The 23,438-nt window shown below is 38.2% G+C and overlaps 1 protein-coding gene across 2 annotated transcripts; it reads left to right on the top strand.

Moving 5' to 3' along the window:
• The first annotated feature begins 2,504 nt into the window (after positions 1-2,504).
• On the top strand, positions 2,505-23,231 carry LOC148854926 (uncharacterized). 2 transcript variants are annotated; one of them, XM_088984615.1, is made up of 9 exons: positions 2,505-3,239; positions 3,356-3,433; positions 8,682-9,365; positions 9,522-9,624; positions 18,556-18,656; positions 18,788-18,962; positions 22,335-22,505; positions 22,628-22,728; positions 22,913-23,231. In XM_088984615.1, the coding sequence occupies exons 1-9, from the start codon at positions 2,919-2,921 to the stop codon at positions 22,970-22,972; spliced, it is 1,794 nt and encodes a 597-aa protein (XP_088840741.1). In that variant the 5' UTR covers positions 2,505-2,918; the 3' UTR covers positions 22,973-23,231. The 2 variants fall into 2 exon arrangements, 1 of the variants encoding a protein (XP_088840741.1); XR_016112930.1 differs by having other exon boundaries at positions 2,664-3,239; positions 22,318-22,505.
• Positions 23,232-23,438: the final 207 nt, after the last annotated feature.

The following is a 23,438-nucleotide window of genomic DNA, read 5'->3' as shown; positions in this document are numbered from 1 at the left end:
AGGGAGATGCCAAGTCCTGTGACGTTGTTGTTATGTTAATAGAAACCAGCGCTAAAGCAGGGTTAAATATTAAGGTCCACACTTTTTTTTTTTGGTCTTTTTGTATTATTATTTTTTATAATAACCATAAATGTTAAAAAAAATTCCAGTAGCCATAGGAGCTATTCACACTTTTATAGTAGTATATATATATTATCTAGAAAAACAGAGTTTAAATTATTAATATATAATTTCATGATATATTTTATAAAAATATTTTTTTTGTGTTTTTAATAAATATTTTAAAGTTATTATATAATCATGTTAGAATATTTAAATAATTCTTAAAATTTTTAATTCAAACTTTCTTTAGATAGATATAGATAAAAAATAGGGGAGAGAATAAATATGAATTAGAAATAATTTAGAAAATAAATTCTCTACTAAATTAGAGGTAATTTTGGAGATAAATAGGAATTAGAGATAATTTAGAAGATAAATAAGAACTAGAGATACTTTTGAAGAAACTGGGGAGATAGTTTAGGAGAAGAGATTATTTAGATCATTGGGCAAGTGCATCTCATTGGTTATTTTCAAAATTACATGAAATAAAAAAAATAAAAAAATCAAAACAAAAAGAAAATTTGTTTAAATGTTTTGTATATATTGTATCCCCCTTCCATGTATATTTCTCCCCTCCCCATGCTTGCTCTCCCCTTTGGTCCCGTCCCTTCCATCTATATTTGCACCCCCTTGGAGCTAGTGAGCTATATCCATTCCATGTATAAGTTCAGTTTCTGAATAAAACAACATAGTCGATATGATACATTCAGTAGAAACATATTATATTCTTTTTATTTAATTTTATTAATTAAGCATTTCAACTAGCAACAATGTCCAAAGGACCTGACCTAACATAGAACATAAAAAAGGGAGGATTTATAAATTAGAGGTTCAACCATTGTCAAACCGTAGATCAAACCATGATAGCTATTGATGTGTCCGTTTCTGGCCACGTACCAATGTTTTGTGATGTAAAATTTTTTGGCTAAGTATCTCGTTATTTGACCCGGTGGTGATGTGCCTTAGTGATGAGCTACTTGGTGGTGAACTACCTGGTGGCGAACTGGCTAGTGGATAACTACTTGGGGGCGAACTGCTTGGTGGCGAACTGCCTGGTGGCGAGCTCCCTGGTGGCGAACTCCCTGGTGGCGAACTCCCTGGTGGTGAACTGCTTGGTGGCGAACTGTGCCTTGGAGAATGGTGGAGCTACCTGGTGCAGTGCAACCCAACTGCCCTCAGCATGAGGTGGTCTCCTTTCCTTTGCAGGCAGTAGGAGCTGAGGGACCTACGAGAACTCCATCTTTTCCTCCTCTTTGTAGGTGGCGGGAGCTGAGGGACCTGCGAGAACTCCATATTTTCCTCATATTTGTAGGCGACGGGAGCTGAGGGACCTACGAGAACTGAATCAGAGGACCCGGGGGTATTTTCCCGGTGGGGGCTCTCCGACGCTTAAGTTAGCACTCTGATTGTAAAGAGCTTTGAAGATAATATTGGAGAAACGAGAGAAGGAGTAGGGGTTACCTCCATTTTTTCCCTCCTCCTCCCCTTTGGGGGGTGAGGTCTTTATATACCGGAGTCCTCGCGGGTTAGGTGGGTGAAAAGCCTCAAAACGGTAAGACTCGTCACATCCCGTCAGAACTGGGGTACGGTGGTGAACTCTTCGAGTTTGTCAGGTTGGCGCTTGTGTCAGGCGGCTAGGTCAGCGCCTGGGCCAGGTTGTCAAGGTGGCGCCTGTGTTAGTCGGCGGGTCGGTGTCTAGGCCAGGTTGTCAGGTCGGCGCCCATGTCAGTCGGCGGGTCAGTGTTTGGGCCAGGTTGTCAGGTAGGAGATTTTCCTGCGATACGCCAAACTACTCCTGTACTGAGCTTCTCTGCAAGTGACGAGCTGCCTATGGCGAGCTGCCTGTGGCAGGTTGCCTGTAGCAAGTTGTCGATGGCGAGTTGCCTGTGGCAGGCTGCTTGTGGCGAGCTGCTTGTGGCAGGTTGCCTGTGGCGAGCTGCCTGTGATGAGCTGCCTGTGGCCAACTACCTATGGCGAGCTGCCTGTGGCATGCTGCCTATGGCGAGCTGCTTGTGGTAAGTTGCCTATGGCGAACTGTACCGAGCTTCTCTACAAGTGACGAGCTGCTTATGGCAAGCTGCCTGTAGCAAGTTGCCTGTGGCGAGCTGCCTGTGGCAGGCTACCTGTGGCGAACTGCCTATGGCGAGCTGCCTGTGATAAACCGCTCATGGCGAATTATCAAAGAGGCCATACTTAATTGGCATGAGGTGCCACGTGTCACAATTCCATTGGAGGGCCAAATCTGCCTTCATCCACTACAAATAAAAGTATACTTAAAAGAATACGAGAATTAAAGGATGAAGAGGACGATGACGATGGACATTATCTTCTAATTTTAGGATTTTAGAAGCTTCAAATTGCATGTAACATCATCACATGCATCAAATAATGGAATGCTAACGATAACGAGACGGTGCCTAAAATGTCAATTTTTGAGAAATCAGATATTATAATGGCACGAAGTTGGAATACCAAATGAATAGATGGTACTAACATGCAATTTACAGATGTGATCATCGAAACGTTCGTGCGGAAATCGTTCGTGACCGGTTTGGTCGCCTGTAAAACGCGCCATCATGATCATATTTCATAAATCACCACCCGACAAAGTTGGCTTCTTCCTCAATAGACCTCAATCTCATTTTTATGATGCACCAAGGAGAGGAAAAAAAAGCAAAAGGTAATCAGGATTCGCGTCTGAACTCTGAAGCTTCTGCGAATTCACTTCAGTTTTAAATTTAATTGGTTACCAAAGGATAAGAAGTAAAACCTGAAATAACGAAAGCAGCGACAGGCTCCGACGGACGGCAGGATAAATGTATTTGGTTCAGTCGGACCTCCGGTCGGCACTGCAAATTGCCGCCACTTTTTGTTACCTGAATCAAATTCCATTGAGCGCGTGGCCAGAGTCCCGCATCGCCTTGTCTAGACGAACCAAGGTGCGTGCTGAGTCGTTGAGGTTAAAGTTGAGATCGAGGGTAAGGGCTTTCTCTTCCTCTCCCTCCTCTATTGAGAGCGAGGCGCTCGTCGACAAGACCATCCAGCCTGCCATTTGTACGGCCGATGAGCTGCACTATGTCTCCGCCCCCAACTCCGATTGGAGACTTGCTCTCTGGCGCTATATTCCTTCTCCCAAGGTCAGTCTTGCCACCGCTTTTGAAGGAGCCCATATTGTTTGATAATTTTGTTTCAGTTTCACTGAAATTTAAGCTTTGGGGAATTAATGGTCTGCGATTGTTGCATTCATCAATAGGCACCCTCGAGAAATCATCCTCTGTTGCTTTTATCTGGGGTGGGGACTAACGCCATTGGATATGATCTCTCTCCTGGGGTGAGTTTATTCTGTTCATTATTTGCAATGCAGGTCATTGTGTTGCTGTTAATTGAGAATTCATTATTCACTGTGGTTCATTTTAAGTGGTAGCAGAAAGTTCGGAATCTTCCGACTTTTCTGATGCTTGAGCCTTACTCAACCCAACATACTGTGAACATCGTTCACTACTCAGAATTTTCTCTTCTTCTGAAGTCTTTCGTTCATTACATGAGTATTATTATTTTAATTAATTTTCTGATTTTATTTGCTAGCTCAGATCCCAGTTCAATCCATGGTTGGTGAATGGACATTTGGTTTTAGATGATCGAAATGATATTTATTACCATCTTAGTTCTTCTGTTCTCAATGTTTCTTGTTTGCCATGTCTGGGAGCCAGTTGTTCCTGAATTAACAAAATATAGGCAAATGAGGACGTATTTCTTAGGGCTTATTTGGACTTGTCCTAGCTAATAACACTTTCCAACCATCTATCACTCATGAGGAGGCCCTGCAACATTATCCAACTGCCAAATCCCAGTTTGAGGAAAATATGGTACATTCTTGGCTGAGTTATCCTGGTTGCCATTCTGAGCCTGATAACTTATTCGAGACTTGAGAGAGCTTTCAGGAATAGTGAGAAAGCAACCAGTGTTAATTAAATACATGGAAAAAACTAGGATATGCATGAATGGGTGATACTAGAATGAGAAAATCAAAAGAGATACAAATATGTTATTAGTTTCAATTGATTTTCTCTGGGGATCAGTGGTAAACTTTTTTTCATTAACTGATGGGTGAATAGATTGTTCTTATACAAAAGGAGGCTTGGTGGTGTATGACATTTGTAGATGAGATAGATTTGATTAACAATACTAAAATAGGATTGAGAAAACTAGAATTATGGAGGAATGCTCTAGAATCTGAATCTAGAGGTTTCAATTAAGCTAGATTGACAGGAACGTCTTTTGGAATTACAGCAATGGAAGAAATATGTTCAAGTGGTTAACACAAGACATTGAAGTTAAAGTCGTATGGATCAAAAGAAGTGCCAACTCCATAGCTGGTGGGCTAACAAAGCAAGGGTGTGAATAGGGATGCAGTGTTTTGGGATCGATTGTAATTGCTTTTATTCTTGTATTTTGGTATGATTGTACTTCTCCGGGAGAGCTAAGAGAATTTATCTCTCCCTGTTTTGTTATTGGCTTTGCCTCTTAATAAAGCTATTGTTCATAAAAAAAAAGCATGCTGGCCTCTCATCTCTTAATGCATTATGATGAAAGCTTATGTTGCATTCCCAGGTCCCGGGCAAACCTCTACTGAACAATCTCTTGAAATCCCTTACTTAGCTAGGGCATCAGCAAGTTAATTAGCACATCTCAGGATCCATTTGAATGACCTGTTCAGATATATTCCTAAAGACTGGGCTTCCCCTACTGTAAACCTGAATTTCCATGGCATGGCTTTTCTGTATGTGACCAGGAAATAACAACTTAACAGTCCTCAACAATTAAATTTCTCCAGTTGTCTGCAGCTGCTAACTTTAAACCTTGTATTGGTTGTCATCAATTTAGTTCTTAAAGAGTTTCTGGTACCCACAGACCCAGAAAATTTCAGTTGTATATTGCCCTCTTCATCCTTTATCACTCACCAATACCTGGAACACCTGGATTGTCTTGTATGACTGTTATCAATTCAGTTAAAGAGTTTCTGGTACCCACAGGCCCTGCAAATCTCAGTTGTATTTTCCCAAGGTTCAATGTATCAATACTCTCAATACTCAAAAATTTGTGAATCGAGAGTTTTGTCTTTATCAAAACTCCATTTTTTTATCTGTTTGGTGTTAGGTTTTGACAAGGGCATTAAAATATTGCATTTTAACATATAATATAATATCATTAAAAATTTCTTTGCTAACTCCCCTTAAATGGTGTGTCAGGGGCCCAAAGATATGATACAATGCGTTTCAATACTTTGAACCTTGATATTGACCTCTTCACCCCTTATCACCCATCAATATCTGAAACACCTGGGTTTTCAAGGCTGCACCCATCAAAGTTAGGTTTTAAACCACCAACATCTGGTGGGTTTCATATCTATGTTATTTGCTTTCTTCTTTTTGACACATCTGCAACACTTTACCAAACTCTCATAAGACAACTCATTGACTCCTTTGTATTTATCATTGGATAGTATTCTATTTGCAATTTTCACCTTTATTATTCACAGAAAGATGTGAATAATATATATCTCAAATAATGTATTTCAATTATATCTCTTCTATTATCCATGTGGAAGGAGAGATTTAGGGCAGTTAAAAAAATCAAATTGATCAACCTTTCTGTTTGCCATAATCCAGATATTCAGTTTTAGTGGTTTTTCCATGTGTTGGTAGAGTAATGATTACATTTTATGTCTGCAATCTGTAGTTTTTTTGGTTCATTTTTGAACCTAAGGTAGTGAAGTGCAATGTTAAGTTGCTTTTTTTTTTTTTTTTGATAAATGGTCTAATATTTGCATTACTGAAAAAGGGGCGAGATACCCCAATAAGATCATTTGAGTGAGTCATATTTTTTTTTTTTTTTTGCATATAACTTCATCATCATCATCATCATCATCATCCATTCTTTATCCCAACTATGGGGTCGATTACATGAATTCTGTTTCACCAATCCGTTCTATTTAAATCCATATCCATTGTTAATTATTAGCGCTTAAATCATTTCTTACTACTTCTATCCATGTTCTTTTTGGTCCATGCCCCTAGATCTTATAGCCCCTTCCACTTGTAACAAATCACTTCTAATTGGAGATGTTGGTGCTCTTCTATGCACGTGACCAAACCATTTTAGTCTATTTTGTCTCATTTTACCACTTATTAGAGCTACTTCTATGTTTCTATTGGATGGCTTTATTCCTGATCCTATCCTTTCTAGTTTTTCCACTCATTCATCTTAGCATTCACATTTCTGTCGCTCATATTTTGAATATGTTAACATATCTGGCCTTGCAACTATTTTATATAATTTTTTTTTTAATCTAAGTGGTATTCTCTTATCACACAAAAGTCTAGATGCACCCCACCATTTTTCCTAACCTGCTTTAGTTGTCTGGGTGACATCCTCTTCAATTTCTCCCTTGTTATGAACTATTGAACCAAGGTACCGAAAATGATCACATTGAATTATCTCTTGGTCTCCAATCCTAAGTGTATCCTGATGTACACTCCTATTATTATTAAATTCACATGTCATGTACCTTGTTTTAGCCCTACTTATTTTTTTTTTGGAAAAAGGTAAAGTAATATTTATTGAGAAAGAGATACACACAGGAGGCTGAGATCAGTCCCAGAATAGGCTGACTGATCTAAACAGCAAATACATGAACCATCAAGAAACAGAAAATAATACATCTGACACATCACAGTTTCTAAAATCTGCAGCCACAGACAGCCAAGAGATCAGCTTGCCCACTAACTTCTGAGTTAGGTCCTCTAGACTTAGAAACTTGTTATTGAAAACCCTTCTATTCCTCTCGGTCCAGATGCACAAGATTACCACAATTGGAATCAACTTCCAGAGTGTCTTCTTTTTCTTGCTCAAACCCCTAATCTGCCAGCAGCTTAACAACTCTTTAACCGACTTCGGCATCACCCAGCAAACCTTCAAGATGTTGAGGAAATGGTTCCACAACTGAGCAGAAAACGGGCAGTGGATGCACAAATGATCAGTGGATTCAGCACTGCTACCACATAAACTGCAAGACGTCAGAAACCTGGATTCCCCTTCTCACAAGATTCTCCTTAGAAAGGCATTTATTTAGAGCCATAGTCCAAACTAGGAAGCAGGCTTTTGTTGGGCTGATTGGATTCCACACTTGCCGAGTTGGGAAATCAGGACCACCCCTCCTACCAAGCATAGCAGCCAAGGATTTTACAGAAAACAGACCATCAGAATTCCACCTCCAAAGCCACTTATCCTCCGAATTATAATCCAGAACTTGATTTTGAAGACAGGTCAAGAGATTCACTGCCTCTTCCACCTTCCAATCAAAAAGATTTCTTTGAAAAGAGGGAGTCCAAAGAACTGAACCACCCGAAATACTATAGCACTCAGCAACTGAGGCCTCTTGATCTGAAGCACACTGAAAGAGGAGTGGGAAGGACTCAGCAAGAGGAACATCAGAGCACCAAGGACTCAGCAATATTTTAGCCCTACTTATTTTAAAACCTCTTGTTTCTAGGGCATTTGTCCATAAGCTTAAGCTTGCATTAAATCATTCATTAGTTTCATCAATTAAAATAATGTTATCCACAAACAACATGCACCATGGAAATTCTTCTTGAATATGTTTAGTCAATTCATCTATTGTTAGTGCAAATATATAAGGGCTAAGTGCTGAACCTTGGTGAAGACCCATTGTAACTGTAAAATCTTAAGTCTCTTCCACTGGTGTTTTAACATTGGTTGTTGCCCCCTCATACATATCCTTGATTAGGTCTATACCTATTTTGAACTCCTTTCTTTTCCAAGACCTATCATATTATTTATCTAGGAACTTTATCATAAGGCATTTCTAGATCAATGAACACCATATGAAGATCTTTCTTCTTCTCTCTTAACTTTTCTATCAATTGTCTCAAAAGAAATATAGCTTCCATGGTTGATCTCCCCGGAATAAAGCCAAATTGGTTCCATGATACACTTGTTTCAAGTCATAATCTTTGTTCAATTATTCTCTCCCAAAGTTTCATAGTGTGGCTCATGAGTTTAATCTCTAGATAGTTGTTACAATTTTGTATATCATTTTTGTTCTTAAACATTGGCACCACATTACTATTTCTCCAATCATTCGACATCCTCTTTTCTTTTACTATCTCACTAAATAACTTCGTTAGTCATAACAAGCCTGCATCTCCCATACCTTTCCACACTTTTATTGAAACTCCATCAGGTCCTAGTGCCTTTCCCTTCTTCATCTTATTTAGTGTCTCTTTTACTTTAGTAGGTCTAACTCTATGAAGGTACACATTATTTTTAACATTATTAGTATTGCTAGCTTTTCCTCCATTAGCATCCTCTCCTTGTTGTTCATTTAATAATTTTTCAAAACAGTTTTTCTATCTTTGTTTTGCATATAACTTGTTATCCTACTATTTCTAGTAAATATTTTTCCCTCATTATCCAATATCCATGCTATCAACAAAACATGAAAAATGTTCAGTATTTATGTTCTTCAACCTCTTACTGATGCATATAACTATTTGCAGTCTTCATTTGCACGTTACATGTCAAGCCAAGGATTTGACACATGGATTCTTGAAGTACGAGGTGCTGGGTTGAGCATGCGGGGAGTAGAGTCAAAGAAAACTAATCTGTCTTCTGAGAATAATGTAATATCAAACCCGATAGTATCTACAACCAAGGGAACAATCAACAGTGTACTTCCTGCAAAACAGGAGCCAACCATAAACCTTGGTTCTTTAGTAGACTTTGAGAACTCTGCTGTCAAAGAAAACAATAAGGAGTCTGTGACTGTATGGGATGAGTCACAAGTGGTGGCAAAGTTGACAGAAACTTTTATGAGTTTGTCAGAAAGAGTCTCTGGCTTTCTTAATGAAGGCCAATCAAGGATTATGTCTGCTAAATTATTTGATCAAATATCCAAACTTTTAGAAGATGCTCAGTTATCAGAACGTTTTGATGAGATCAGAGAAAAACTTTCAGGTTTGTTAGAAGCAAGGCAGAACTCTGCTATTGCTAGTCAAATCAGGGATTTGAGTCAAAGGCTCGTAAATATTATTGAAGAAGGTCAACGATCTGTTTCACCACAGTTTTTTGACTTGCAAGAGCGTTTTTCAACAACCATAGAAGATTTCCAGAAACAACTTGACCTGATTATCAAGTATGATTGGGACTTTGATAACTACTTGGAAGAGGATGTTCCTACTGTGGTGAGGTGACATCTCATGCTAGAAGGATGTTAGCATTGTAAACCTTTTTCTTGGACAATTTGCCAATTTGCCAATTTTATATGGTATATAGAGACTTTCTTCTACTTACTACTGTATGGATGATGAATGTAATGATCTTTAGTTTTACTAATGCAGATGGAATATATAAGGGCTCAAAGCAAGCCAAAGGATGGTAAGTTACTTGCAATTGGTCACTCCATGGGGGGTATCTTGCTGTATGCGATGCTATCACGATCTGGTAAGATGTTATCCCACTTCATATTTTGCCCTATTAATGTGTTTGTCCAGAAGTAATAATTTTCCCAGCAATGGTTGTCAATATTTAGAGAAGATTTTTTTTTTTTTTTTGCAATTTTCCTCACATAAGTCGTCATTGCTAATTCCTTATTATTATTTTTTATCAATAACACACTTCATTAAATAATCTCAATAATAATTACAAAAGACAGACTTTCTTATCTTCCAGCTATAACTTGAGCCCCGAGAAAGGAAAAAAGGAAAAAGGAGAAAGAGAAGGAGAAATAGAAAAAAATAAAATTAACAACTGTGCCCAAAACATTGACTCCCTCTCCGCCCCTTGTTTAGCTAACCTATCAACAAAAGAATTAGTTGATCTTTTTACCCAACTGGTTTTAACTTCCATTTCTTGAGCCAACCATCTAAATTTCCTCCTCAGATTGCTGTAATTCCATAAGCTACTGTTGTCTTTATTCAGCCATCCTACCACCACCTCCGAGTCCCCTTCAATTATAAGTTTTCTGATATTCATCTCCCTGGCTTTCTGGATTCCTTTCATAACCGCATGGATCTCGGCTCTGAGAGAGTCACCCACTCCAATTGGGCCTGAGAACATGGCAAAAACAACCCCATTCTCATCCCTGAAAAACACCCCCAATCCCTGATTGTCCAGGATTCCCTCTGCAACTCCCATCAAAGTTTAGCTTTATGAAACCCGTAGGTGGGGGAGTCTAGGACACACTCATCACTGTTTTGGTCTAGGTACTATTAGCAATATCACCCCATTTCCTCAACATGTCATCCACTGTATAATCTGTGAATAACTCTAGTGATTTCATCCACTATAAGACCCTTATAAGGATCAGAGCCCTCAATTCTCCAGCACTTCTCTCTACTTCAGAGAAGATCCTGGAGTTTCTTTCTTCCCATAAGGACCAACAAACCATAGCCCTCAGTCCTCTCCACATAGTCCTTCCCCTTTTCATGTGCCACCTAAAAAAAGATTTTGCAAATTTGATGGAGGGTTCCAACTACACCCAAAGAGGGAGAGAGCCCACTCCCAAATAGACTTTGCAAATTGGCAAGACACCAGTAGGTGAAAACCAGTCTCTCCATCAGCTTTACAAAGAACACACCAGTGAGGGAACAAACAAGCATTGGGTCTCTTCTTTTGGAGTAGATAATCAGGGTTGATTCTTTTCAGAAAGGCTTCCCAGCAAAAACTACCAACCCTAGGAGGGATTGGTCTGCACCAGACCTCATGAACAAGAAAAGGGAGGGCTACAGGACTGGTGGACTGGCTTAAAACTTTGAAGAAAGAGGCACAGGAGAATGAACCAGTGGGGGTGGGGGTCCAGATTCTAGAGTCCACCTTAGCAGGGTCTAAGAAAATATTGTCAAGAAGCTGAAGGAGACTCGAAATGCTGTCAAGGTCTGAGTCTCTCACAACCCTTCTCAATCCCAAATTCCACCCAAACCCAGAAAAGGAAGAGAGGGGGTTATGAAAGAGGAAATTGACTCATTTTTAAGGTTAGAGGGGGCATACAAAGAAGGAAACTGGTCCTTTAGAGGGGCATTCCCCACCCAACTCTATTCCCGTAATTTTATGGAATTACCTGAATTCAAGTCATACCTGATAAGAGGGGAAAAATTGGTAACAACTCATGAATGGTTTTCCAAGGTGAAGCGCTTGTAGTCCTAACTCGGATTCCAGTGTCCCATCCATTTAGCTCCAGCCCATGTCAGTGTTTTAAAAGGCACGCCTAAGGCGCAAGGCGAGGCGTTTTTGAGAGCAGGCGCCTCGCCTAGGTCAAGGCAGCGACACTTTAGTAAGGCGCTCGCCTCTGCACCTAAGGCGTGCGCCTCAGACTAGGCGCTAGGCAGTCCAAGCTTACACCTATGTTTGGTTGCCCTTTGTTTTTTTATTTGTTTTTAAATTGACTTTTATAGATAGATTATAATCATATATGTATAGATTATTTCCTTTTATGTGCCAAAATGGTTGGGATATGGTATAGCAAATACGAAAGAAAGAATTCACAACCCTCTCGAGAGAAAAAACTTGCTATACAAAGGCTTCTCAGGCTCCCAGTATCAATCGAAGTCTCGGGCCCTCAGCCCCCACGTTCTTCTTGGATCATCAAGTTCAGGCCATCTCTCAATCGAACAGCCACCTTCGAAGTTCTATCAGAGGCCATCTCTCAGTCGGATGACCAACTGCAACGTTCAGGCTTTCAGTAATCAGCATCAGGTATTTGTTTTTTCTCTTTTTACACTGAAAACAGGGGTTCCGCCCACCCCTTTCTTCTTCTTCTCCTCCTTCTTCAGTTCTTCTTCTTGTTCACGGAAAAACAGGGGCGCCGCCCCCTTCTTCTGAAATATATTTACAGTAAAACAGGGGCTCTGCCCCCTTCTTCTTCTTCTTCTTCTTCTTCTTTCCTTGTCTGTTTCACACTAAAACAGGGGCTCCGCCCCACTGTTCCACAATATATATATTTTTTATCAGCAGCAAATATTAGTTTGATAACAGTAAAACAGGGCTTGACCCCTTTCTTTTATTTTTTTATTTTTAGTTTTTTCTTTGATTCTGCTTCCCCCACTTTCTTCTTCATCTTCTTCTTTTGTTGTCTGTTTCACACTAAAACAAGGGCTCCGCCCCACTGTTCCACAATATTTTTTTTATCAGCAGCAAATATTAGTTTGAAAACAGTAAAACAGGGCTCGACCCCTTTCTATTTTTTATATATATTTTTATATTTTTTAGTTTTTTTCTTTAATTTTGTGCACCTTTTTTAAAAAGGCGCGCGCCTCACCTTTTGCCTTGTGCCTCAGGCGCATTTGGAACCTGTCGCTTTTTGTGTACCTTTTGCTTTTAAAACACTGGCCCATGTATGCTGACCACTATCTTGGCCCATAACTTCTCATTCTCTAGTGGGAATCTCCACAACCATTTCCCCAGAAGGGCCAAATTCCTTTTTCTAATGTTCCCAAGCCCCAAACCACCACTGTTTTTACTCCTGGTCATGACCTCCCAGCCTACTCTATGGTCCCTTTTATTATAATTATGTTGATTTGACCTGCACTCTTTTAACGTACAGATGTTGATTGCTATTGCTTTCATTCTTTCATCTATCATTTGCAAACCTATTTGGAGCTTTACAGTAGTTAGATGACCTGTACAAATTTTTTGTTTGTTCTCCTCTTAGCTGGTTAAAACATGCAAAACAACAAGGCTTAATGGCTCAAGGCTCATGTGCGATCCATCAATTGATTATTCTATCATTTACTAACTTTTCTTCTGTTTTATTTTTTTGATCAGTAACTGAAAGTTTTATTAAAGCACAAAAGGAAAAACCAGAAGTGGAGAGAATTTAACAAGCCCATAAATTCTAGTAGCCCTGTTGAAGTAATGCAGATCTCATTTTTTTTTCTTTATTGCAGCATAATAGATATCTGTACTAATATGAAATTCTTGGGATAGAACTCCTGTGAATAAAAAAATCACCTAGGGTGGTACCTATTGGAAAAAACAGAGGAAAAAGGGAAGAGAGAGAAAAAAAAAGAAACACCAAGGGTGATCTAAGCCCAAAAATGGGTTCAGTCACACAACATAAACACAAAATAGATTTAGTTTGACATGTTAGATTCCCAAAGAAACTCACTTCTTGTCACTCCCGCTCTTACCAGACTATTGGCAATCAAACTTGTGATCTCAGAAGTTGGAATTGAGGGGTTCAAGCTGGAACTTAGAGTCAATGCCCCTTGCTGAGAAGTATGCCTCTAAGCCCATGTACCCTTACTCTCATTCAAATCTCTCTCTCTCTCTCTCTCTCTCTCTCTCACACACACACACACACACACACACACATTTTCAGGTCTATCTCTCATCACCAAAAGTTCCAGTTCTTTGTGTCCAATGCCTTGCCTAATCTAGAAAGGCAATCAATTCCTTTCTCCATCAAAATTCACATAGGAAATTGCCTCATTTGGCTTTGTCTCCTATTGTGGACAGAATTTCCAACTCAAGACATTCTCACATTCTCACATTGTCACTTTCTCAGGGATTGTTAATGGATTTGATTAGAAAATAAATTCTTGATGTTGTCAATTTGATTATTGTTACTTCTTTCACAATTTTTCATCAATTGGTGAGTCACACATCAGCCTTATCAATGCAAAGTGTCATATGGGAACAAGGAGTTGTTTGAAATATCAATCTTTGGGTTGCAATCCCTTCTCTATAGAGCAAGAGTGGAGTTATTTGAAATAACAATTTTAAGGTTGCCTGGTCTATAAGGTTTTTAGTCACAATGCCATTAGTTCTCATTTTGAGAAGAGGGGATACTGTTTTGAATTAAAGATAAATATAAAAAGAATGTTTACATGAGATGATATAAAGTGCTGCATAAAAATGGAAAAATGGTCCTAACCCAGAAAAGAAAACCTGGGGATGCCAGGAGTAGGGGTTTTTAGAGGGCCATGTAAATTGCTTTATAGTCAGGCCTGAACGGTGTTGGGGTTGAGAAGGCAAAAGAACTGGGTATTAGTAGGCTGATTATCGAGGGAGATTCCAAAACTGTGGTTAAGTGGCTGGTTAAAGGGGAGCAGATGGCATGGCACTTGAGGAATGAATTCAGAAAATTTAAATGGCTGTCACAGGACATGTTAATCCGAGTGAAATGGGTGAGGACGACTGCTAATGGCATGGCAGACAGCTTAGCCAAGCAAGGGGTACATAGAACACATGTTTTGGGCTCAGATGTAGTACTGATTTGGGGCAGCTTCCTTTCACAACTTCTTGTTGTAATCATGTTTCTCTCATAATTAATGAAATTTTTTCTGTGTTGCTGATAAAAAAAAGGCCTGAACGGTGTTGGTGACTCTTTAAGGGGTGAAGTCTTGGCGATGATGGAAGGAATAGAAAGGGCAAAGGGTCTGAATATAAAAAGTTAATCATTGAAGGAGATTCTAAATTGGTGATGGAATTTTATTTATTTATTTATTGGTGAGTTGGTGATGGGATAGTTACAAAGTAGGGATCCAAAGATGTGGACTTGGGTGACTAAAGATATGAAAATGAGGTTTCAATTGTTTAAAAGTACTTCTAATAACATGGCTGATAGACCAGCTAAACAAGGCGTGGGGAGAGATCAACTCTTTTAGGCACAATTGCAAGGAAAAGAGGGAAAGAAATAGAAGAGAGATACGTGGTTTTATCTCTCATTGGCTGTTTATAAGTTTTTGTAACTATACACATTTTTCCTCCTCCATTTATTTTTTTTTTTTGAAAAGGTAAGATAAATTTATTAAAACTAACTCATAGAAGTACAAAACAGAACCTGCCCACAAACGGATAGGCCTGAGGGACTCCCATTACAAGCACCAGATTGACTGAGTTCTCAATAGATGAGTTACATTTGAGTGTCTGAATTCAGGAGTGACTGAGATCCAAGAGAGCAGATTACCAACAGCCAGCTGAACTATATCCTCAGCCCTCTCACTTTTTGATTAAAAACTCTGTTGTTTCTCTCAGACCAAATGGCCCAAATCACAGCTGCCGGAATAATGGTCCAAACCAATTTCCATCTTTTCTTCAACTTACTGATTTTCCAGCAGCAGATAACTCCTTAACTGATTTAAGCATGACCCAACAAATCCCCACCGTCTTCAAGAAGTGATGCCACACCCGAGCAGCAAAAGGGCAATGAATGCATATATGGTCCGTAGTTTCCAGATGATCATCACAAAGGACATAGGACTTATCCAGAATCTGCAACCCTCTTCTTCAAGATTGGTTCGGGATAGACATTTGTCCAAAGCCATTGTCCATACTAGAAAATTAACTTTAGAGGGGCAGGTAGGGTTCCAAATCTGTTTAGCAGGGGAATCTCCCACTGCCACTCTACTACCAAGTCTACTAGCCATTGATTTAACTGAAAAAACACCTTCTTTGGACCAAATCCAAATCCATTGGTCATCCTGATTATGCTCAATGATTTGAGCCTGTAGAGTCTCCAACTATTTGAAGCTTCTTGAATTTCCCAGTCAAAAAGACCTCTTCTGAACTGAGGAGCCCAAACCACTTTTTTCATCCTTCAATAAAATTCATGGTTATCAAAAAAACCAAGAAAAGAAAAAATTACTCAAATAAGGAACTATTTTTGTACAAAAATTCTGTTAAATTCTTGATTTGGTCAGCATATTGACTGTAGAATTCAGTTCTTTTAGGATCCATCTTGTTTTGAAATTCCTAGTTGCTCGTGTTTCCCTAATTCTCATTTAAGGTAGTGGGCTGTGTCACAGGCAAACTGGTATAGGACAGAACGAGAAGGTTCTACTAAGGTGAAAAGAAGAAATTTAAATATGAACTATATAAGAGAAAGAGGAAAAAGTTGCATTTTTAGAGGTAAAGGGTAAGAGGATCACACTCTTAGCCACAGGTAATTTCATAACACTTATTAATTCTCATTTAAAAGTTCAATTAACATAATTGGTTTTGTAGAGTCAATATAAGAACTCAAATTTCCCTTTACAAACTCCACTTTGGACTGACCAGATCCAATTCCTGATTGCTTTTAGGACTAGGGCAAGGCTGTAGGCAACCCATAACAGAATTAAGGACTTGGACTCCTAAAATATCTCTAAGACCACTAAACAAACAAAAACAATTCCAAGATAGACCCAAAAAATAGAAACTCAAATCCTATAATGGCCTAAACCAAGGTTCAAAGTATCGATGCACCCAGTACACAAAAACATTTTTTTTTTTGGAAAAGTTAAAGTAATTTATTCAGCCCATAAAAGAGAGATACAACAAGATCCAGGCCACTAAGATTGCCTGGGCACAAGTCAAATTACAAGCTCATCCATGATTTAGAACAAAATAAAAGAGTTACATTTTGGTTTTTAAATTCCTCATTCACCGACACCCAAGAACATAACATGCCCACGTACAGCACTCTGCACTACTTCATCCGGGCTTTTAAATTTACCACAGAAGATTCTGTTATTTCTTTAGAAGAAAAACAGTCTTTTGAGAAGAAAGGACTGTTTATAAAGATGCAAAAGTTCAAAAGAAAGTAGCAGAAATCAGAGTTCAAGAGGAGAGAAGAAGAAGAAGGTGGCAACAACTTGGGTTCAGAGAGAGATTTTCGAACATAATCTCTTATCTTACACCCTTAATTCTATTTCATTAAGTTAAACTTTGGTAATTTACAGAGAAGCCCCTAGTTGGGCAGAAAATTAAAAAGACATTACATAAGAAAGAATAAGCCCAGATTAAGGCCCATTACAGCAAAGAACATAAAAGATAAAAAAGGATAAACAGCCTATGGGCCATTCGGCCCATCCTTCTCTACATCTTTCAATCCAAATGGACCATAACACAGCTGTTGCAGTGGTACTCCAAACAATCTTTCCTTTCTTACTGAGACCCTCAATTCTCCAACACATCAGCAGCTCCTTCACAGATTTTGGCATAGTCCAGTAATCTCCAAGACCTTAAAAGAAATGTCCTCAGATCAATGAAGAGACTGGGCAATTATTATTGGGTGTTTTGACACTGAAAAATTATTATTATTTTTTTAGTTTTTTACTTACAAATTTTCACAGGGGCTGGTGTTTATGTTATTTAACATCTACAAATGTGATTTTCTGGAAGCGCCTTAGAAAATGCGTATCAAAGATCTCCCAATACAATACAAAACACCTGATACAAGGCATATCATGTCGAAATTTTGAACCTTGACCTGAACACCCTATCACTAAAATGGCTATAACTTGCTCAAACATGTCAGATTTACATGATCTTGGTCTCATTGGAATATTGGATAGGTAACTCAATAACGTATCTAATAAAACCAAAATATGCAGGGTGCACAAATTTTGGCCCCTAAAAATAATCTGAAACAAAAGAGGTGTGATTGTATCTTATCAGAAATCAAAAATTTCTCTAACAAAACTCTTTAAACTATTGTGACTCTTTAAAACCATTAACCCTGGTCCTAAGACACTAACAGAGTATAAATGAACTTTAAAGAAACTGAAAAATACCAAAGTCTGAATCACCCAAAAATTACAAAATTGCCATTGCTTCAAGAATATGAAGAAACTTGATTTCTTCTTGCATTGTTTCTTTCCTTGCTTCCATCCTGCATCACATACTACCTGCAATTTCACCCCATCTGATAGCATTTCTGGAATCTCCTATGACAAGCAATGAAAGTTCAAGATGGTTTACTAATCAACCAACCATAAATAGGGCCCAACTTCCATTTCATAGATTTTGTATATCGAATGAGCCCAATCAAAGCCTCACATGCTTCCATCAGCCTTGTATCACACCTATGCCAGCTGGTTTGGGTTTCCTAACTAAACTTCCAAGTGCCATCAACTTGCAATTGATCTAGGCTACAACCTGAGGAGGAAGAGTGGCTCTTTTGTCCTTTTTATCCCTATTTTTTTGGTTGGAGGGAGGGAATGTTTGTGCCTTCAGAGGATTGGAGGATTTCTAGTAAGATTTTTCTCAAATCATGAAAAGGTTTCCCACAAATCTTGGTGGCTATCTTCCAAAAAACAAGCATGGGTAAGATGCAGCTCCTCAAAGCCTTAAAAGCTGTCACTTTGTCCTCAAGAATCTGCCCACACACCAGGTCACCACTCACCACATGGATAACAGCTTTCTTTGGCATATTCTATTGACCCAAGCCTTTGACTGTTCTATTGTTTATAAATGGTGAACTCTTTTTTTTGGAGAAATACATACACTCATTGTCTATTTTTTCTATTCATATTTTTTATGCAACAACAGGCATTTAGCTATGGTGTATAGCAGTTCCCATAACTAAATTTTATAATGAAAAATTCTTATTGATTTTCTCTCAGTTTCATTATAGATTTTTATTGCTATTTACCTGCTTGCTTGTCTTGTAAGGCTTTGAGGGAAGAGACTCTGGATTGGTTGCAGTTGTTACTTTGGCATCATCACTTGACTACACTTCTTCCAAGTCATCACTCAAGTTACTCCTACCCCTTGTAAGTGGAATGGAGCAGCATCATTTTGTACTATATAGTTTATTTTTCTTGTTTGGCAATTTTCTACTTGTTAGTCAGAATATCTTTGGCCGTTGAACCAGAATATAATGGTCTTTCGTCTTGGTGTGCAGGCAGATCCTGCTCAGGCACTTAATGTTCCTGTTGTACCTTTGGGCGCATTATTGGCAGCTGCTTATCCCCTTTCTTGTCGTCCTCCTTATGTGTTGTCTTGGCTTAATGCTCAGATCTCAGCTGAGGACATGATGCATCCGGAGTTGTTTGAAAAACTTGTCTTGAACAATTTTTGTAAGTATGGAGCTGCTTTTCCTTAACCAATTGGAGTTCATACTTCAGTGTTTGCTCAGGCTAGTGCATTATGTTTGCAGCATGTCTTAATGCAGATATTTTTAATAGGTGATAGGGCATATGAAGCTCAATCAACAAATTGATTCAGATAGAGCATTTTGATTTTTGAACTAGACCAGTCAGCAAACAAAAGATATGGTTGTTATTGGTTAAGTGCACGAACAGAATGGTGAAACAGGATTCATGTAGCCAATCTATTATAGTTGGGAACAGGCTTAGATGATGATGGTTGTTATGATTAAGTTCAGTGCAGACTAATCTGAGCCTAAGATAGCACCCCAATGGTAATTCAGTTAAGTGTAGTATATAGCCAGTTAAGTGATTAGTTGGTATCACTAAATAAAATGGCTAACCTGCACTTATTGAACTTAGAGGCTCCAAAATACTCTTTTATAGAGATTTAAAAGCTATTAGGACTATTTCAAAATTGGCAGAATTTAGAAAATTGCTCTTGGAGCCCAGGTCTTTGAAGAAGTTGCATATCTTCACACGGGTGAGAAGTTTCTAGGTATTGATTGAACCATGAAAGGACCCCAGGCCTACTTTAGGTTGGAAGATTTGGTAAAAAACACATGACGGTTGTTGGGGTGGCTATGGGAAACTTAAAAGACTAGAATTTAGTGTTAAGGGGTAGGATTGGCTTTTCTCATTCCAAAATGTTGTAGGACCTATAACCTGATACCAATTGATGTAAGATCTATGTGACCTAGGGATGAATCTAGGATGTAACAATGGGCTGGGAATAACTTAGAGCTGATTTTAGGACTAAAAGGGTTGATAGAGAACTACAAATTCTTTATAGGAGGATGGAAAAATAGAAAATTCAAAAACTAAATGTAGGGATGGAAATTTTTAATAAAATTCCTTAAGTAGGTTTTGATTGGATAGTTATAAAGGGTGACTGAGTTTTATAGGGTTGTTGTACATCTTGTATGAAAGGATGGAAATTTTATTTTGTAAAATAATAAACACAAAACAAAAACTCTAGAATCCAGGGTGCTAGGTGGAGTTGAGATGAAACCTGGTAGTGTGGAAGGTTACAAAGATCTATTAGGGGATTCCAAACAGAGAAGTAATAGAAGATGGTTTGTGACAAAAAGACAAAATTTGTTGAAATGGAAAATTTTGGTTCTTGATGTAAAACAAAGAAACTTACTGGGATCAGTTTCAGTTCTTTAGGGATGTCGTGTTAATGCCTTCAGTGAGTTCAATGTTAGAACTTATGGGCCATTGATAGCCTATAATGGCTGCTTGGAAAATTAAAAACAAAGTAGAGTGAAAAAAGTAGAGAGAAAACCCAGAACCACTCTCCAAGGTGCCTAGAATCATTCTAGGGCACAGGAATTGATCAACACTCTTAGCATAAGCTTTAAGAACTCAAGTGAACTCATTTTATGTGTTCTCATGTTTTTGCACTTTATGCATACATATAGATACTATTGGGGTGGCTATCCCTACTACAATTATGAATCAATTTTTTTTTTTTTCTTTCACTGCATGTTACTCAATAAAATAGAATTTAATTATCCTGTGGAAACTCAGTCATAAACTACTTATACCTATACCCAACTAATGAGTCACTTTAAACGTAAACCAACTATAATTAGACAAATTAAAATTTAAGACCGATTCCTACAAATCACATAAAATAATAAAAATGCCCCTATTGTCTAAAAGTATAGAAGTACATAAAAAATTTAGAAATTTTCAATTTTAACTTCTTTGCTCTAGAATCCAGGGTGCTAGGTGGAGTTGAGATGAAACTTGGTAGTGTGGAAGGTTACAAAGATCTATTAGGGGATTCCAAACAGAGAAGTAATAGAAGATGGTTTGTGACAAAAAGACAAAATTTGTTGAAATGGAAAATTTTGGTTCTTGATGTAAAACAAAGAAACTTACTGGGATCAGTTTCAGTTCTTTAGGGATGTCGTGTTAATGCCTTCAGTGAGTTCAATGTTAGAACTTATGGGCCATTGATAGCCTATAATGGCTGCTTGGAAAATTAAAAACAAAGTAGAGTGAAAAAAGTAGAGAGAAAACCCAGAACCACTCTCCAAGGTGCCTAGAATCATTCTAGGGCACAGGAATTGATCAACACTCTTAGCATAAGCTTTAAGAACTCAAGTGAACTCATTTTATGTGTTCTCATGTTTTTGCACTTTATGCATACATATAGATACTATTGGGGTGGCTATATCCCTACTACAATTATGAATCAATTTTTTTTTTCTTTCACTGCATGTTACTCAATAAAATAGAATTTAATTATCCTGTGGAAACTCAGTCATAAACTACTTATACCTATACCCAACTAATGAGTCACTTTAAACGTAAACCAACTATAATTAGACAAATTAAAATTTAAGACCGATTCCTACAAATCACATAAAATAATAAAAATGCCCCTATTGTCTAAAAGTATAGAAATACATAAAAAAATTAGAAATTTTCAATTTTAACTTCTTTGCTCTTACCTTGTTGAATGGATAGCTGCTTAATAGGACAAATGATAAGATGCAACAAAAAATCTCATGACATCAATGGAGGTTTGGGGGGTTAGAATCTACCTTAGAGCTTCAAAATGGAGCCTTACTATCAAGTAGAGCATTCATATCAATAGATGGCAGCAATCAAGACAGTCAAAGATCTCAGCTTCATTCTGTTCCATTCCATTTTTTAATTGTTGAGGATCTTTATATAGAAGGAACGCCCTTTGCTTGCCCTCGAACTCTCAATCAGAATATGGAATCTCCACTTCAACTATGACAGTCCTTGGGAGAATTGGGGATCCTTTTCTAAGGTAATTGAAACTCAGGAAAAAATCCTAAGATCCTAACATTACTGTGTTACAGAAATAAAATGTGAAACTGGAAAATTAAAGACCCTCTCATGGTCCTGTGTGCGGCCAATTCGTAGTTGGGGTACATAAAATGGGGGTTGCTAGTTGCTACAAATATGTATATGATTTTGTTTTTCATAACAAGAACAACTGCGACATCACCAAAAAAAACAATATGGTTTTGCTGTAACCCATCGCCTTTAGCATCCTACTTGTTTGTTTGGGACCACACTCCATTGCTAAGTTTTAATTCATCACCATTCATAATAAGAGAAGATTCCACCATTATAAACGTGCCGATGTACCCTCTACACCATATGATATCTTCCCTTAATTGCCTTGGTTTCTTCATCTTCTACGGGAAACACCTTTGCACTAATATTGTCATATGAGCTGTTCTATTGCACGTTTAATTCCTTCATCTTCTCTCTTCAGTGCTAGTTAATTATCTAGCAGGTAATCATGATTGACAGGTACTATACCTGCTAAGCTCGTCCTGCAACTAACAACTGCTTTCAAAGAGGGTGGATTACGTAACAGGGATGGTACTTTCTTCTTCAAGGATCATTTGCACAAAAGCAATATCCCTGTCTTGGCATTTGCGGGAGACCAAGACCTGATATGCCCACCTGAAGCTGTGTATGGTACGTTCCAAAGTTGTAATTGGAAATAAAGTATGCTTTATCTCTAATGGCCTCAGATCTTACCAAGGCACACCTTTTTCTTTTGGTTCTTTTTCTGACTCCTGTTGTTGTGGATGGCACAGAAACTGTCAAGATAATTCCTCGGCATTTGGTTACATATAAGATCCTTGGACAACCTGGTGGTCCTCATTATGCGCACTATGATTTGGTGGGAGGGCGTTTGGTATGTTTTTTGCTTTCTTATTTTTCTGTCATTTAATTTCGAAGGTTACGAGCTTCTTCTGAATGTTCTCAATATGACTCAATACATTGAAGGACCAAGTTCTGTCTGGTAACATTTCCATGTTCAACGGTTGTTGTGGCTCTGATGTGTCTCCTTTTCCTGTTTTCCTTTCTCGCCCATGCAGGCAGTGGAACAAGTGTATCCATGCATAATTGAGTTCCTCATTCGTCATGATGTGACATGATTCTCCGTTACACCATTTCATCACCTCTCCTTATTTTGTCCAAGTGAAATGTACTTCGCATTAATTTTTTAGCATGCAAAAGAGGAGCAACTGGATAAAGAACACTGACCAAGTAACATATTTATTATGTACACGATACAAAATAAAGGGAAAGTCTGGCATCAATTACGTCTTTGTTGTATCAATATCATATTGTCATCAGCGTAAAACATTTGTTTAAAGGAAATAGTAAATAAGGACAGAAAACATGTTTCTTTAACTTTGTTTCGAGTTAATTTTACGGTTGTGGAACAAATAGACCTTATATATATAATATAATTCTTAAGGAACATGGTCAGCTATGGAATTGCTATTCTATGGTAGGTTTGTCATTCTATGGATTTCTGAAGAAAAATTTCAAGATTAAACAAGAAATTACTCTCTCTCCCTCCCCACCTCCTAGGATGGAGAACATTTCATCCTCTGT

Source organism: Nelumbo lutea, chromosome 4, assembly GCF_056320005.1.
Source record: "Nelumbo lutea isolate HS-2025 chromosome 4, American lotus-T2T, whole genome shotgun sequence".
Taxonomy (NCBI): Eukaryota; Viridiplantae; Streptophyta; class Magnoliopsida; order Proteales; family Nelumbonaceae; genus Nelumbo; species Nelumbo lutea.
The sequence above is the reverse complement of the archived record's forward strand: the minus strand, read 5'-3'. Positions and strand labels throughout refer to the sequence as shown.